At 36.1% G+C, this 18,391-nt stretch overlaps 1 protein-coding gene across 7 annotated transcripts in view; it reads right to left on the bottom strand.

The window, feature by feature from the left end:
* Positions 1-288: 288 nt before the first annotated feature.
* The window catches only part of LOC117233040 (small conductance calcium-activated potassium channel protein), a 235,997-nt gene continuing 217,894 nt past the window's right edge, over positions 289-18,391 (bottom strand). For 4 of the 7 annotated variants that reach the window (XM_033492925.1, XM_033492924.1, XM_033492923.1 and 1 more), the window contains exons 5-10: positions 15,432-15,853; positions 10,238-10,373; positions 6,639-6,749; positions 3,952-4,079; positions 3,773-3,842; positions 289-2,956 (exon numbers count right to left, since the gene is read on the bottom strand). In XM_033492925.1, coding sequence (XP_033348816.1) covers positions 2,372-2,956; positions 3,773-3,842; positions 3,952-4,079; positions 6,639-6,749; positions 10,238-10,373; positions 15,432-15,853 — 1,452 coding nt within the window. In that variant the 3' untranslated portion in view covers positions 289-2,371. The remainder of the gene's footprint in view (positions 2,957-3,772; positions 3,843-3,951; positions 4,080-6,638; positions 6,750-10,237; positions 10,374-15,431; positions 15,854-18,391) is intronic. The other 3 variants (XM_033492920.1, XM_033492919.1, XM_033492921.1) reach the window with 1 other exon arrangement.

The raw sequence follows: 18,391 nt of genomic DNA on the forward strand, positions 1-18,391 counted from the left end.
AATCGGTGTAATAATCCCTTTGAGACGATTAAACAAGTTACACGGTGCATCCCCTTTGAACTGCAGCATTTTCGTCGGTAACAATTTTCGATAAAATCAATATTTACGGTGGACCATCGTGCACACACGCGTAGACCGGCGTGCGTAGACCGTTTATAAAAAAAATTTCCCCCTTCGGTGGAAACGTAGCCTTTGTACCCATGCGCCATGTACATACACTTTGTATACACTAACAATATAATATCCTATGTAACCTACGGACGTTAAAGCGGATAAGATCACTTTGCGTTCTCCTTCCATCAGCTTCGGACATTTGCTTCGTGGCTTCTTCGGTGGCCCTTCAAGCTCGTCCAGCGTGATTCGACATGGATAATATACTTTGTCCTCGATTAACCACCGCTCACTCGATTGACCCAATTTTCTTTCCCTCTGTTCGTGTTCGGTTGTCTTTTGGAAGGTATATTACGGAGGTACAATCACGAGATGGTATAATTTACTCATTATCGATAACATAAAATTGGGAAGAGGTAAAAATATTGGAGGGGGTAAATGGCCAACCGTAACAAAATTTTAGTTTGTTCTTTTCTTCTTTAAATAAATCGGTTCATTATAAATTTTTTAGATATTTCTTCCAAGTTGTTTCTCTCGGAAGATATAATACAATTTCGAAGTTTGGTATTTATGTATATAAGCTATGATTCACGCAAGATACGTCACCACGTGATTGTACTTAATAAGCTTTCGACGTAACGTTAATCACAGCTCGAAGAAGAATTCTACGTTTTCCATTTTCTTCGTCCACTGACAGAAAACGTAAGGATCAGCTCGCAAAGAGGAGAAGATAGTCAGACAAGTAGTATATGTGTCAGGCGTTTCGTTATTTCGAATCGAAACGACTAAGAAACTGTTAATTGGAAACCTATTTACGCGTATATCGTTTAAAATATTCGTAAAATACTGTACGCTATCTTTTCACCTTCTTGCACGCGATCTCAAGTGAAACAAAAATTCACGAAACGAACACAATGTCGTATATATTCCCTTCCTTAAAACGATATATATTTCCCTAGTAAACGAGTTTGAAACTTTTCTTTCTAACATGTGACGTTCGCTGTGCGCTCGTCCAGCTTAAGAGCCACCCTTGTCCTCATCGAGGGGAGACGTTCTCCACGCACATTACACGTAAAACGTTAAACACACCTTGTGCCTGTCCACGTTCCTTTTTCTTCTTCTTTCTCTTTCTCCTCTTTCCCTTCTTCTTTTTTTATTCACGAGGTATACAGAGATAAGATGGAGTTCGTGTGTGTCGAATATATATTTAAACATTAAGAAAAAAGTTTTCAGGCACGCAAGTTGGGCAGGGGAGCAGCTCGCAGCAATTGGAAGTGGACGCTCGCGTCCGTGAGTCCCTCCCTTTCGTCCACGCACGCCTCTTTGGATCTCCACCACGAAACTTTCGATCGATTTTCCCTCTTGTTGTACACATATGTTGTGTGTTGTATGTTCGCCTACGTGCACGGTTTCCTTCTCTAGTATCTCTTTTTTTTTTGGTATCATTTGACGTAAGAAAACACAGTCAATCGGGAAGAGGATTGGACCCGTCGTTGATGCTACTGCAAGACTTTCGTTTTATCTGCGGCTATAAAAGTAGGCGAGTCGGTTTATTCAGCGATGGTCGCGAAGTTTCGTTATTTGGCTCGTTAGAAATATCGAATTCGATACTGTCTTTGTGTATCGATTCGACTCGAAATTAAAAGAAATGGATGTTTGAATTCACTACGACGGATGCAGATACTGAGACGTCCAAGTATATCTGAAATCAATTCCTTCAGGTAGTTTGCAAAGAAGTGGAGCACTTATTTAGGTTGCCCACAGGATTTCTTCGCATCGATATACTTCTGAATTCTCAAGGATGCCGTTAAAATCACGAAACTTAATTTGAAGGAAGGAATATCTTAAACATAACGTTCGCTATACGTAAACCGATTTGGTAATTGCCTACCAATTAATAAATTAAATACATTACATTCTAGACAACATTTATACACATAATATCGACACGATCGATATCGCCTCACGGCCAAGCCGATGTTAAACTTTCATCAATCAAACACGACCCTACACCACTATTCGTGAGGCTCGCGGACACTGGTCAACGAATTCACAGTACACTCGAAGATGGACTTGGAGAAGCTTCCCATCCTCGAAAGAGTTTAGCAAACAGACAGAACAGACGTAGATTTACAGACAACGAGACTAGAGAATCGGTCCGCAGGGAAAGGACTCAATGATACGCGAGCGTCGTTCAGGACATGGAATCATACGTTCATGTCCTATTTTAATACGAGTGCTGCGGCTGCAAAGACGAGACTCAGCTGTGTGGAGATGTGTCGGACCCCTGACTGTTGCCCAGTCCTCCCATTCCAGATTGCGAGGCGAACCTGGTGGCCGACTGCGAGGTCGTGGTCGTGGCCACCGTGGAATGTGCCAGACTATGATGCCTTCCGGTTTCAGGCACCAGGTGAGGCGTACGACTCGAAACTGGCGGTAGGATCGAGTTGGCCGGCCAAGGGTGAAGGGACGTGGTGCTGGGCGCGCTTGGGACGCTCCTGGAGTGTGGCAGCGAATTTGACAGATTGGCCAGAGGATGATGAGCGGACACGGAGACGCCCATTGATAAGCTATTTCCGGTTGGGATACCGCTACCACCGCCTCCAGTCGACGCCATCGCGACTGCGGTATCCGGGTGAAGGAAGTTTCGCCTCTGCTCTATACGCTCGGCATGCTGAGCCAAGCATCTGGTCAACTCCTCTGGCAGCAGATCCAGCTGGGACTGCAGACTGCTCAGTTTCTCTTCTAGGGCGACCAACTGGTCCGTCACGTTCACTAGACGTTCTTCAAGTCCGTCCTGACGCGTGCTCATGTGTGACACAATCTCGTACACTGTGTTCTGCGTCTATTTCGAAAATCGTTAAATGCAGTTAGTTTGGATTTATCATATATGAACTTCTCGGAAGCCAAATCGATCAATTCCATCTATTGCAAGTTTGTCAATTTCGTGTCACTTTTCTTTATTTTCCATTTATGGAGATAATCAATTTGGCTTCTGAACAGCTCATACGAGAACGATTCATTTGTTAAAATTTAATCCTTAAAAACTATCGTCAAGAAAGACTATGTTATCATGCTATTATGGGTGAAATTTCACGCCAGTACAACACCCCTTTTCATTTAAAGAATCGATAAACTTAAGTTACTGGCCTTAAATCGTAATTAGTATAAACCCAACAATATAAGTAGCGAATGTTTAATATCCTCGGACAATTCTGCTTTTCTATCCAACGTACTGCTGCTTTGAAAGCATCTTGAAACCATGAAACATGTCTTAGACGTGAAATAGTTTAGAAATATAATTATACGCAAACTTTGATTCAGAAATAAGATATTGGCTCTTCAGTTCAACGACCTCGAGCAATCACAATCATGGCCATCGACCATAGTGGATCAGCAGTGGTACAATGAGAGTCGCGGCGTGTCGAACAATTGAAAACTTTCATGAATGAAGATTAACGAACAACAGACTCGAACGGACAGCGTTGTTACGAGTTACCGGGAGACAATATTTTTTTCATCACGTTGGAGAGTATAGGTCGCCAAACGAAGAGCTTGTTCGCAGTCACAGAAGCTCTGATCGATCAACGCGATACGATTCATCGTCATAGCGATGACCAAGAAAATTTAGTTGGATTCCATGTTACTTGCGTGCTGGTACCTTGGCCATATCCGTGATGGTGTTGGCATTGTCCATTAATTTTCGCTGATCCATTTTCACTTTCCTGAGTCTGAAACGTTCGATATTGTGGATGAGAAATGTTAATCGCTTCTCGTTCTAGCAGAATTGTACAATGCCAATCAAAGCCAAATTAGTCACGTGTTTGTACATCGACTTACGCGTATATAGCCAGCAGGAATTTCCGCTGATGTGTTCGAACACGTCCCGGATTGACACGCTTCACCAACCGAGTGTGCTTGTAAATTAGCCACGTCTCGCGCAACACGTTCGCCGCGGCGTTTTTCAACTGAAAGAGAACGGATCTCGTTATTCCGCGTTTAACTAACGGATCCCTTGCCTGTTTATTTTTATTCCCCTGATGTTCGATTCTGATGGAATTACAGTCGAAATATTGGTCGAATAAAATACGAGATAAATAAAATAAACGAAACAAGCGAAATACGATTGGAATCGTTTTTCAAACAAATATTCTTTTCTTGATTTTTACATAAATGAAGTTATTGCGTTATTTTGTCGTCGTGATGTTTGATTTTAGCGAAATCGTATTTGCAGTATCGATAAATTTTCGAACAAATGGGGAGGAATCATTTAAAGAAAATATACTCCTCTTGGTTTTTAAGTAAATAAGGAAGTTAAATAAATAAGTTTTAATGTTTGATTTTAGTGAAATTAAGGATGAAAGGTAAATAGATTTCGAGACAACACTCTTGGGCACGTTATAACTTCCTTTGCACGCCAATATACCAAATGTTTGTAGTAGGAACTAAACATGCTACAATAATCGATTTTATCGATTTAAGATAACCTCTGTCTTCTTTTTCTTTTCTTTTAATCATTTATACATTCTGCATTTATATCTCGTTCTGACTCTAAACGAATCATTACCATCCACAGAACCCAAATCAAACTACAATTCCTCAACAAACAAACTACGTAACATCAATCACATTTCACGCGTAAAAATTTCATTTGTAAAAATTACAAACAGAACTATTTTACAAAGTATGATATAATACTTCTTCCTAGCAGCTTTCCTCGTTCGTGGTTAATTGGATAAAAGTTAAATATGTGAGGGTATTGATGAACCAAGTTGGAACGCTGTAATTTCAAATACATTCGATAATTGCTGAGAAGCGATCGAGATGATGTTTATCTCGATAGATGATAGATCTAGGACGAAATTATGTCGAAAACAATAGAAACAAGTTCTCATCTCTATCACCGACGTATGTAGATTAAGGTGTATACTTTCGAAAGACATAGGAAGTTCCTGTCAATGAATTAACATCGGGCAGTCTTGAAAGGAACACAAGATTCTTACTTCTTCAAAAATGTCTTCATTTACATGTTTCGACATTTGAAAGCCGTAAACTTAAGCCGCCGCTAATTTTATAACCGCGCTATAACACTTACAGAATACTTTAAATATTCGATTTGCCTTCAGAAGATACGTCACGAACTTTCCCTGACTTATGACGTAACCGCTATCGCTGTTGCTCCTTGATATTTCCGTGGTTTATACATATCACCAACTATTAATTAATTCATTGGTTGTGACTAAAGTCTTCGATCGAGAGGCAGAAACGAGATGGCTGCCGTTCATATGCCGCTTGTCGGCTGCGACGAGACTGAATACTTCATAAGTAGCTTGAAATATACTCTGATTCGTTAATTGGCTTATCAAGGGCCTTGAAGTTCCCTTGAGACTCGAAAATATCGAAGGTTCATCGATTGAAATTGCGAAGATGGAACGAAACGTCCTCGATCTTCGCAGAGAAATGAATCGATTTTTCAGGTTACTATCGAGAGAGGTCTGGTTCCTAGCTTGCCATTTTTCTTCCCCTCATTTTTCATGTCTTCCCCTTCGGTGGATGACAGAAGGTCGATGCAGTTCTTGCCTTTTAAGATGCGATTCTCTTGTTCCAGGCTGGACGATCGATAGCGACACTCGAACCTTCAAGAACGGGTAGAAATGACAATGACACATTAGATGGTCTGGTTGGTTCGCATCCGGCCTGGAAACACGAGCGGCGCTTCTCTTGTTGCGAAAGATTCTCGTACGTCAACATCGGTATACATATCATGGAGATATCGAAACTCTGATATGCGAGCTTGCTCGAGTTTAGTGGTTTTTGGATCGTAAAGTAGAAATTGAATGTTTAAAGATGGGTATCTACCTGACGTGTATTTTTGAGAAATGTTTACGATTGAAGAAATTGGCGGAAAAGAGCAGTTTTCGTTAAAAGTATTGTTTTCTCTGAGAACGAGATAAATAGGTGATCATAAGATACGTATTTATGTGGAGGATATCGTTGTGAAATATACACGGATCAATAAACAACGACATTTGAAAACACTAAAAACGAGTTCGTAAAGTAGAGTTCGATGTACAAGCGTTAAATATGAACATAATCAGGGGAATTTTCAACGAATCAAATTTGCAGGAAATGAAAATGTCGTCGTAAACCAAAGGTTAAATGAATCTCAAAGTTTTTTACGCGAAGTCTCTATCTATATTTGCCATTCTTTTATTAAAACTTTTATAGATTATTTTACATTACAATTCGCTAACAAAGAAACATAAAATATTGAAACTAAAATAGATACAAAGTATTAAAATAGTCGATTATTTTGCAAAGCGATCTCTTCACTCGTATCGTTTAGTAAAATTCAAATAAAACGAATTTCATTAAGCATTCCTCACAAACGATACAAATACTGTGGATTTCGAAAATGTGCATGAAACATGTTGTTTAATGTCACAAAAATTATCCAGACATATATATATATATATAGTTACAGACAAGAACAATCTCCGCGAGATGTACGAACAGGTGCGTCTTACCCTTTTCGTTAATTGCGTATCCATCATAAAGTTATGAACGTGCTTCTCCGCCCTGGTGAGTTCCAGCTTTCGGGAAACAACCGCCACTAGCAAGGCCGTACATCCGGCGCCCTAAAAACACCGTCAAACGTACCTGTGAAACTATTCACACTATGTTTAATTACGAAACTAGCAATTCAGCCAGATATGAGTTAATTGAACAAAAACTTCTCAGTCATCATCATTGGAAGAAATTGTCTGTAAATGCACAGCGCACTGCATGTATGCAACGTTTGTCTTATTAATGCTACAATGGATTATATTTTTTAATACTTTAGCGCTGAAGCATTTTTACCACACGCGTGTAAATATTAAATGATTAAGTATATTAAAAATTAACAATTATAATGAGTATTATGTTTTACGTTTCTACAGCTTTTAATTTTCCATAAATTGCATAGATATTTGCAGCTTGTATGTGAGTAAACAAAACTTTGATTACAGGAAATTACAGAAGATTTGACTAATATATTTCTACATTATTTATTTAAAAATATTCAGATGCGTATTAATATTTAAACTACTTGTATTTTATATTTACATTATACATTGTTATGTATCTGTTTCGATTAATTTCATTTGAATTGGTCTGCTCCATCGTTAATGCGCTAACGTAATTCACAATTCGTGTATTTTCGAGGAAAGTATTCGTAATTTTTCTTTTTCCGTAACATCGAAAAATATAATTTCGTCCTTTCGTTCCTTGTACAGGGGCAATTTTGCGAGGCCGCCATGTTTTCTACGTAAAAGACTTCTCTCAGGAAATTACTTCGTCTTGACGTTGTTTTCTCTACGAAATTTTATCGAGTGAGTAAAGGACTCAAAGTAAAACGAATTTCATAGTCTTTTCCTCGATTATTGCCCGTTTACGACTGTTTGCTAACTAACAGCAATACGATGTAGCCGTCGATGGATTTTTATCGAATAAAAACTTTCCAAATTGATTGATTCTTCGGCCAAAGGAACTTTCTCAGGGTAGAAACTCTACTTTTCTGTAAGTGGATAAAATTTCATGGTTCATCGGTTGTCGCGTGTTTCACGTTTGAAGTTACCCTATACAGAGGGTTCTGGGCAAAACCATGGCACAATTGACAAGGGGATTTTACGTGAAAAGCTAAGTCGAAAATACAGAATCAAATGTTTTCATATGACGCTTTGTTTTCGAGAAAGTCGACATTGAAAATTTGTTCGATACTGTATGCGAAAATACGTAAAAAGTAAAAAATGAAACTTTTCCATTTAAAGCCCTGTTAAAGGAAAAAAAAAAGAATTTAAACATGTTTAGTGAAGAACTGGTGCACGTATATTTCGTAAATTTCCAAAATGTAATTTTATTCTACATTTTCACTTCACTTTCACATACATGTTAATTATTCATATCTGCCCACTTCGGAATTAACCAAGTTCCATAATATGTATCTATTCGATAAATTTTGAAACTCGATTTTCTCGAAATCGTACAACATCACACGAAAAGATTTCATTCTATATTTTCAGATTTATTCGTTTATATAAAATCATTCGAAAGTTTTCAGACTTCTGTCTGTTGATAAAAGTTCATGTCCCGTCGTTGATGAAGTTACCACGTGACTAATAAGGAATTCTGACCACGAACACATGGTATTTTGTCCCGATTAAAGGTGTAATCTTCTCCATTCTGTGTCGGTGGAATTATATTCACTTTGCGGTAGCAATACCCCTTATTTGATTCCATTATACGTGTAATCTGTTTTTCTGGACACAAGAGGGACGCGAACATGGTATAAATCTAATTCGCTGCTAGAATCCGGACCACGAATTAGCCATATCACAATGTAGAGGATAATTCTTTTAAAATTTAGTAGTTGATTCTTCTCGAGTGTCGTGTTATGAATTTTTTATTTAAGCGGAAACCTTTACCGAAGATCGTAAACAACATTCTTTGAAGAACTAATGTTTCAAGTATGTCGTAAGTAGGGACAATTTTTATATTAAATTAAGCTTTTATAATTTAGTTCGCTGTTATTCGAGTTACAAATGTTTGTGGAGACTTATATCATAAGGAAATGATGAAACATTATAATGACTATTAAACTTTGAATATTTCCCTTAAATGTATAAACATCCGCAGTCTAATAATTATTACTAGAAATAAAGATTTGAAAGTTCTTTTGTATTCAAAGTGCATGCTGTATTTTTGAATCCTATATTATAAAAAAGAAAAAAAATGGAAATAAAATTTGGTGTAATATAATTGGTTGAATTTACGAGTAAGCACTTCCCCATTTATACGCTCGCCACTGTACAAAAAGGATGTCCTAGTTCGAAAATAGAAGTTTGTTCATTTGTGATTAAAATTTCACTTGCTCGTGAGAAAAAATTTTAATAAATCATAGATTTTTACTTTGTTCTAAATACTAGGAATTAACACCTGTTATGAGTACATTGCAACAATTTAGCGATACATAAAAAAAGAATTATATTGTATACTAAAAAGTAAAATGTTAAAATATAAAGTGAAATCAAGGTATTTATTATTCTAACAATGAAGAGTAACCGCTTCCTATAAATTTATCTAAACCATAAAGTTATCTTCGAGCTCGATTAGTTTAAGAGTATCATCCGATATACAATCAAATGAGGATCAAGGCGATACACGTGAATATTATTGGACCATCCAGAATTTGAACACGTTTGTTAAGTGAAAAGGGAGAATTGGCCATGATTATTAAATTGGTTAACGATTCGCAGCTACGAGTGATCCCAAATCCGTGAATTAGCATCAGTCACAGTGAGCAGTAACAATAAGGAACCAGGCGCATTCCCAATGGAGAGATTGGAACACGCTGTCGCGTTTATCGTCACAAAGTGTCGCTTCGAATGCATCGTAACTGCACTTGGCGCGATGCTGCGATCGATAGCACTTGCTTTCCCTTTGTACTGTCGAAACATGTTGAAATTTCTATCAAATATTTATCTTCTTGTTATAATTGTACGAAAGAGATTTGAATCTACGTTTCACGAACTGCCAACGATTAAAGCATAAATTTATAGGAATCAAAATGAAAAATGTGCAATGCAAAGAGAGAAGCGAGCAAATATACTATCGTAAATTTATAAAATTCCTATGAAATATAACGAGTCGCTTATTTTGATTGTCTTAGTAATTTTAATATTAAATATACGTAATAAATGTTTTTGATGCATTTAAAAATGCGAAAAATATTCAGACACTTGCTTATTTTTGACAAGACAAGTGTTTTAATTAAAGTATTACGGATAAAACGAACAGCATTGATTTTATTCTTTATAGGCATCATTTTTACGTATAGTACAATATAATAGAATATTATGGCACGATCAATAGCATTTCTCTTTCAATGTGCTGTCCTCAAAGTAATGCGATAGATGTGTAAATCTTGCGAGAATTTCCATATTGTAATACAACTATGGTTTCAGTCTAATAGTTACTATCAAAATCTATGAAAGATTTTAGTTAACATGCTATCCCTAGAGAAATGCGGTAGGTGCATGCAAATCTCGCGAGAATTTCTATATTAAACTTTGGATCTTGGCCTTACCATTATTCCAGTAGAAACGGCTATACCTCGACCGCAGTACGTGTTGGGCACGATGTCACCGAAACCGACGCTCAGAAACGTGATAGCAATGAGCCACATAGCATTAAGGAGATTCGCGTGCTCCTCGTCGTGAAACCTGCCGCCGTAAAACGAAAAATATGATAAAATATTAGTCGACGTTTAAATTAGGCTCCGATAAATAATCGTATCACTCGACGATTAAATGTTTCATTAAATACTTTATTTCATTCGCAATTACGGTGAGATTTCGTTAAGAGATAACTGCACACTACTGATTCTGATTTCAATGCCAAAAAATAGTTTTAAATTATATCGTATAGGTTGGAATTTTTCTTTTCCTTAACACGTTTATTGCCATTGACGCGTCAGTGCAGTTATTTAACAATGAAATTTCAGCTTAATATAAATTGCTTAATACAAAGACACTTCCGATGGAATAATACAGTTTTCCAGTGCAAATTTAATAGCAAAGAATATATTAATAAGTTGGTGCCTTAAAAGTATTGTATAAAATTGTTTAAAGATATTTGAAGTTTTAGCTAATCTGAGATAGCTAAGAATATAATATAGGAAGAGGAAACGTTATGGAAGATCGTCGTTTATTAAAATCTTGAGAGTCAGTAAAACAAGTCTGACCACGCATGGTCTTACTCTACTTTCACTTACGCTACTACCGTTCTCCTAGTCGCATGATGTGTTACACTTTATTGTATATTTTTATCGTACATTTTCTTTCTATATTTTAATTATATTGCATAAAAAATATTGTTTCTTTATATGTAATAATATTATATTATAAAGATATAATTAAAATATATTATAGTATTATAAAGCTTCATTAGGGACAACAAGTAATTATTGTTAGACAGCGGATGTTACACATTTATAGAAAATTTACGTGTACCGAAATAAACAAGTAAGTATCTTTTTGTAAAATTTTCATAAAAATATGAAGTTGTATAAATATCTATAGTCGAGAGACCATAGTTCAAAGTAGAAACTATATGTGACGCAAAGACAATACTGACAACGTTCAAACAAGTCTGACACTAAAATTATTCTTTAAAGCTGTTCAAAGAAAAGTTCGTACTTTTCTTTACCTTTCTTCCTCTATATATTATATTTCCACTATACTTTCATGAGCCTGTGTGATATGAACGTATATCGATAAGAACTTTTCCAATGCTATGTATCCCTATCTACTCTTACTTTCTTTTCATGACGCTCTTCCTCATACTTCTCAAAACTACGCGCAACATTAACGAGCATATCCTTACAATACCACCATTATTCCGTGACCCTTCTAACCAGTTAATTGCTTAGGCTCGATTTTCGAAACCGTTAAACCGCATCCAGGCGATGCATACGCTTGTGATTTGCATGACAAGAGGCTGAATTAAAAAACGAATTACAAATGCATTTACTCGAGTTAAATTGCTGCTCGAGAACAAAAAGTCCCGAAAGATTAACGGCGCCTGTTATGATAATAACACCGCCGCTTTCAATCTCGTTTGTTAAAATGCGTACACGAGAAAACGAGGTCTTTTCTTCGACCGGTCGAATCCATGAAATTCATTATCGGAAATCGTTAACCGGGGTGGGACATGAGAATAACACGCGCCTCGACTAATCCTGGTCGTTAAACCGAACTCTTCTAATGGGACAGTTAGTGTTACAGCAGATTCCTTTTAGGGCGAGATCTCTTTTGCTGCTTGTTCGGAGCACGATCCCTGTACTCGAGAGATCGAAGCAGATTCATCGACTCGATATTTGGTACTTTGGTTCTGATGTCGCTAGACCTACAATCCCACGGTTTGTTTTAGTTTCCAATCACGTTTTAGTTTCCATTCTTCGATTTTATTCTTATATCTTCAACGATTTATATTTTTTAGACATTTTGTTTATTGGAAATTGGATTGAATATTCTGTGCAAAGATACTTTTTATACTCATGTATGTAAAGCGAAAGAGAAAAAGGCAAATATTTTTGTTGTGATTAAACAAAAGATACAGTAGATATAAATGTCAAGAGATAAAAGAGATTGTTTTGAATTATGCATCCAAATATATTACAGCTTTGCAACTCTTCTCCATCTAATTCGTCAAATTATTAATTTTGTTTTCAAGAATTTTTCAAATTATACTAATGCCAACATTCCCTTATCTGTGACGTTTCCAATTTATTCGCCGTAACATGTTTAAACGCCATTAAGAGCGATTCCACCCCCGTCTCGCTTCATCAATTGAAGCACTTTTTTTAATTAGCACGGTCGGTATTAAAGCACGTAATTGGGTTACGCGGTGAGGTGTTTTCGCCAAAAGTACGGTTCCCTCTCGAAATAATTGAAACGATGGAAAGATGGCGGAACGAGATGTGGGATTTTTGAAATCGAGCGTGGTACGTTGTATGCCTCAATGGGAGACAGATGGAGGAAGAAAACGTAATTGAGTGGTTGCTTTCGTAAGACTTCTTGCACTATTACGACTGCATGATCTACCTATTTGACAGAGGAAGGTAGACATAAGGATCAAAACGTTTCTGGCGTATAGTTAAAATAAATTGTCATTCAGTTTGGAATTATTGAAATAAACTCTAAGTAAAGTAATGAAATGTCCATTTTCCAATTTATTTTGAATATTAGAATAAAATATTAGGTTAATGAAAAATGATTATATGAAATTCATTAAACCGAACGAATGATAAAATTGGATTAAACAGAACATCAAATCTCATTCGTTAAATATGTCGAATCTTATTACCATGTTTTATAATAATCTGCAAGAAAATATCATTGTTGGACATAAAGATCAATCATAAAAGTATGACAACAGAGGCGTGTAATTCAGCGGTAAAAAATACGGGTAATCTTAAAAGCTTGAAAAGTGTCAAGCTATTGGCCGTAACATTTCTCATCGTTAAAAGCATCGAAAAGCGTTAAAGGTACTAGATAAGACAGGCTGAGACCATAAAATGGGAAAGGAAGCACACGATCTAGCAGATTACCTGCCGAAAGAAGATGATAATGCCTACTGCTCTAAAACGAAAATCTGCCATCGATATTGGCAACTGAATATCAGTGGTAAAGAATATTGACAGTTTATTAAAAAAGTAATATACTTGAAAAGTCGTAAATTCTTAGATATCTGCAAAGGTTATCTTTAAAAATGAATTATTTTCTAGAACGTTGCTTAATAAATCATCATATTACTTAAGAAAGAGAATATTACAATTTAATGTCTATCTAGTGCATCGTGTAGCTATTTCGTCGTGATATCTCTTATTACATTGAATTTTGCGTCGACAACGATCATGATAAAATGTAAGTAAAAACTGTAACGCGACTTTATCTTTGCTTTGCACGCATGGAAATAAAAAGATACAGAGAGTTTCCATTAGAGCTCCTTTTACAAACGAGTCGGTGGATCTCGAGGAAAAGGTTCGTTTCTACCCTGCATCGTGTGTGTAAAATTCTAATTCCGGAAGAAACTCGGACTTTGGGAAAACGAGATGAAGGGTAATGAAGGAAAAAGTAACACGAAAAAGACAGCAATAGAACAAAATGGCCTTTTTCAAGTTCTAAGCACAAAAAAATGTATTCTCTCTTTACATGAACGACAGCTTTACGAATAGATATATTGATATATTATATTGATAGATTTTGTGATTTCTTATTAAATATGAATCTCTCAGAAGCCAAACCGATCAATTACATTTTTCGTAATTAAGTAAGTGCTCACCATGTATCGAAGTGTTTCCCAAACAGATCCACATTGAACGTGTTAACAAGCACTTCACCAAACAGACAGATTTTATATATAAATCTTATCACCTTCTACGAATCTTCTGTTGCAATCTTTCCGGAACGTGTCTTTGTCGAAGCAGCGTTATAAATTCTCAGAAAATTTCATTGGCATCCAACTTGAAGAATCGGGAAGATCCTTTCTTCGAAGGCAGGCATCGACCTCAGGAAGAGGATCGTGAATGAAATAGAAATAGAAAGAGAGAATAGCTTCGACAATACATACATGGACGAAAATTTAACTCGTCTCCTCTTCGTCCGGCACAGACGCATCGAGATAAAGAAGAGAGAGAACGATAGTAGTCGGTGGATGTCTTATTTAAGGGCAGAAGACTGGAAGAGATCTATTCATCGGGAAGGAAAGAGGAAAAAGTCGAACGAAGGTTTTATCGAGAGCAACGACGGGAAAGGAAAAAGAGAAAAAATCTAAAGGTATGGCGCTTAGTCGCGCGAGAGACTGGCGAAGTCTTATATTGGCCCGCAAGATTGATCGTTTCGATGCTCTTTACGATTCCCTAAATCGGCTCCGCTATTTACAGGAGAATTTAATTATACGCGGCCCGGCAATTTCGAGCCCTGTAGTAAATCCTTCATTGTCGTTTTAACTACCGATCCCTACGTTCCAGTCTCTTTGACGTTCGAACGTTAATCGCCAAGATCTACGTGTTTGTCCTGTATGCGTTATTTATGGTCTCACAATGTTCGTAGATTGTGTATGGATTATGAAATGTGCAATGGATCTATTTTTTAATTTATATATTTATGCACACTGGCTCACGAAAGTTGTATTTGAATACTTTTATTATACGTATATTATACGTGTTTTATAAAATATTTCGAAATTTCAAATCCAAGTTTCAAAACATTCTGAAAAAAAAGATATATATATATATATATATATATATATATATATTGAAGACAATGGTAAAAATATAAAAGGGGATATTTTTGTGGTAGCAAGGTATAAATTAAAGGACGACAAATTTTCTTCTGTAATCTTCTATCAATACATTAGTCGATTTATATGTTCTTGTTATCGGTTAGTATTGGAGAAACGATCGAAGGAGCAAAATCACGTAGCATTGTGGAAAATATTGTGTGGAATTAAAGCGATATTGGTTTCAAAAAAAAAATAAAGGTCTGTGTAGTTTATAACCAGGATAATGAGAACTCACAAATATCTGTATCTGAGAGTTACTAACTTCAAAAGAAAAGAATTCTAATTGTCGAATAATTTGTTTTTCTTGATTGCTATAATATTGATGTTTCGCATGTAATACGTATATTTTCCTAAAGTCTGGCCAATAACATTACGTATACTTGATGCGAAATTAAACATTAATTAAAAATAAAAATAAATTCTAATTGTTTTACCTCTCGCACTGACGTAACGTCCACGAGGCGATGATCCATAAGGAGACCATGAAGACTAGCAACACGGTTCCCGGGCAGATGGTCATCAACGTCTTCAGGACGAATCTGGTGTTGAAGTTAATACGATTCAAGGCCCCTATGCTGCGCGACGAGGCGTCCGTGAACAGCTTCGAGTGCAGCAGCATAACGCGACAGATGAGGTAGAGTCTGAAGAACATCGGCAACGATAGGATAACGTCGTATGGCACCCATGTCGAACCGATGTTACCGCCCTTGTTTGCCAGCTTGGTCGTCCACAGGAAATAATCTTCCCTTGGGATCGGATGGATCGCACAGATTAACAACTCGAGTGAAATCTGCGCGATCCTCTGCCAGGTCATCGCGATCCGCCAATCGTCCGCGCAGTTATCGATCATGAACAACTGTTGACAAAAAGAATTATCCTTCGTCATAATTGGTTATGGGGACAATGATAATTTTTCTCTATCAATTGGCGAAAACGAAATAACTGATCATTCGGATTGCAAATCTTTCAGATTATTTATTTACGAATTACCTATCTAGTTAATTGCTGTAAAAAATAAATTACATTATATTTATATTTTAAATTAAACCCGAAACCTGCATCGAAATTCAGTTGTTTTTATTAATCTTGAATTTCGTAACAATAAAAAATCAATACTTTTGAAATATTCAACAGAGTCAAGCATATATGTACATACACATACATATTAATATTAAAATCAAATAAAAATAGTGGAGATGGTAATATAAAATTGATTGACATATATTGAATTTTAAAAAAAGTTTCTCTCTAAAAAAAAAGTTTCCTTTCTACTACTTTCAATAACAACTATATATTTCAGTAGGATTAAAAGAGAAACATGTATTTTATAACATTTTTTAACATCTTTAAAAATTTTTTTATTTCTAACTATAAGATTTGTTGCATGATATTGTATAACCAGGATACAAATAATGTTATTTGAGACATCATTCAATCATTTACGCGTCACTGGTGCCTAGCAGGCAACTCGACGCTTTCGAGTGAGATTATCATAATATGACAAGATGCACAGCGATGAAAAGCATAGTTAAGTTACATTGTATTTTCCTATATGCTAGCATGTCGTTTCTCGAGCTTTCCGTTTTTTCGTGGCCAGTTTACGGTGACGTTATACCCTGGTTTATCATCCTCATGCGACACGATATCACCGACTTGCCGAACCGCTCGATAGGATAAATATTTAATCCTGTCGTTACTTTTCAACTCGGCTCAAAGGGGAATTTGTGGCCAGGTAAAAGGCGCTGAGAATGCAAACGATATTTCACTCTCAAGGTTAAGCGCATCGAAAAGATCGAAGGCAGACTACTACTTTAAAAGAGCGAAATATGTACAAACCGGTTTCAGTTAAAGAGATGAAAACCGATTGGATTGATTTTTCTATACCTTTTTACTCTTTCACGCAGAAAATAGATTTCTCGTTTTCCAGTTAATGGTAACGCGTGTCTGGTACTGGATATGGTAAAACAGGCTAAAAAGTATAAAAATAAGCAGGGAAGTTAAAAATACAATGAAAACGTTGAAAACATTGAAATTCTTGGAATAAAGACATTTTTTGTATAGAATTGTTTTTATACTTTTATGTAAAAAAGTGATGTTGTCTTTTTCATTCGATATTCGATATTGGAAAATAGCACGATAGAACGAAACAATTGGAGATAAAGAGAAAGATTAAAAATAGTGAAAAAGTTTACAATGAATCCAAAAATTCTAGGTACCAAGGAATCTTCTATGCAGAATTCTTCTTTTACTCCTTCATACAGGAAATAGATTTCGTTTTTTTAATTTGACTGAAACATATTACAAAAGAAAATCAAAAATATAGAAAAATATTAAAGATAGCAAAAAAAAAAGATTCGAAATTCTTTGAAAAAAGAAATTTCTTTACAAGATATCGCGTTAAGGGGGAGATTCACTAGAATGACAAAGGTGCAAAGAAAGGTTGTGACAAAACAACCGTCGTAAAGCTCGCGAAATATTGCCGATAATGTTTGCAGTGCATCGATTCTTGTGTTTTACGAGAGATAATTCGTTCGTGGGATAACGATGGTTCGAGAAATCCTGTTCTTCGCCCGAGCAATCTTCCCAGTTGGTATCGATAAAACGAATTACGACAGTTACGAAGAGATCGTAGCGAGGTTGCACCAGGGTGACGGAGAGAGCGTTCGTATTTCAGAGCTCCTTGTCACTGGATTTCACCCTTGGCATGGCAAGTGTGTTCTGCATTTTACAGTCAATTTGTAACACGATACCGGCTTACTATCATCACAGGGAATACTTCAACTTTTAGCCATTCTGCGTTTTGTAGCACCAACAGTTGCAGTTTATTGCTCTGCTCATTGTAAAAATATAAGGCGGTGTACACTGAACGAAACCATTCGTAAAAAGTTTAGTTGTAAAATATCTCTTGTTATAATAAGAAGATGAAGTCATACGAAAGTTTATTCATAAATATGACAAAATATCAATACAATATAATATGTATAATGATAATAAGTATTAATATAATTCTTGAATATAACATTTTATAAAACGCGAAAGAACATAAATAATCGATGTTGTTACATGAAATAGCTTTTAGTTTTAATTTCATTAAACAACTAGACTGTTTCCGCATTGTCTACACAATTCCCTTTCTCTTTCAATTTAGCCGTATCATTCTAATTACATGCTTAAAGTATTCAAGCAGACATCCTTAATATTCCAACGTTCACGATAATCAATATCGGCCGGAAGAACTTGCAGCGGAATTCAAACAACGTAACAACTTCGTCGGGTTTCGAACTTGAAGACACAGGATAAGAGCAAGGAAACGGAAGCCTTCTTAAAACATCACACAAAATCACTAAAAAAAAAAAGTGAAAAAAGTGAAAAAAATTAATCTACAGCTTTCTAC

The sequence above is a fragment of the Bombus vosnesenskii genome, unplaced genomic scaffold, assembly GCF_011952255.1.
Source record: "Bombus vosnesenskii isolate JDL3184/JDL3185 unplaced genomic scaffold, Bvos_JDL3184-5_v1.1 scf7180000013294, whole genome shotgun sequence".
Lineage (NCBI taxonomy): Eukaryota > Metazoa > Arthropoda > Insecta > Hymenoptera > Apidae > Bombus > Bombus vosnesenskii.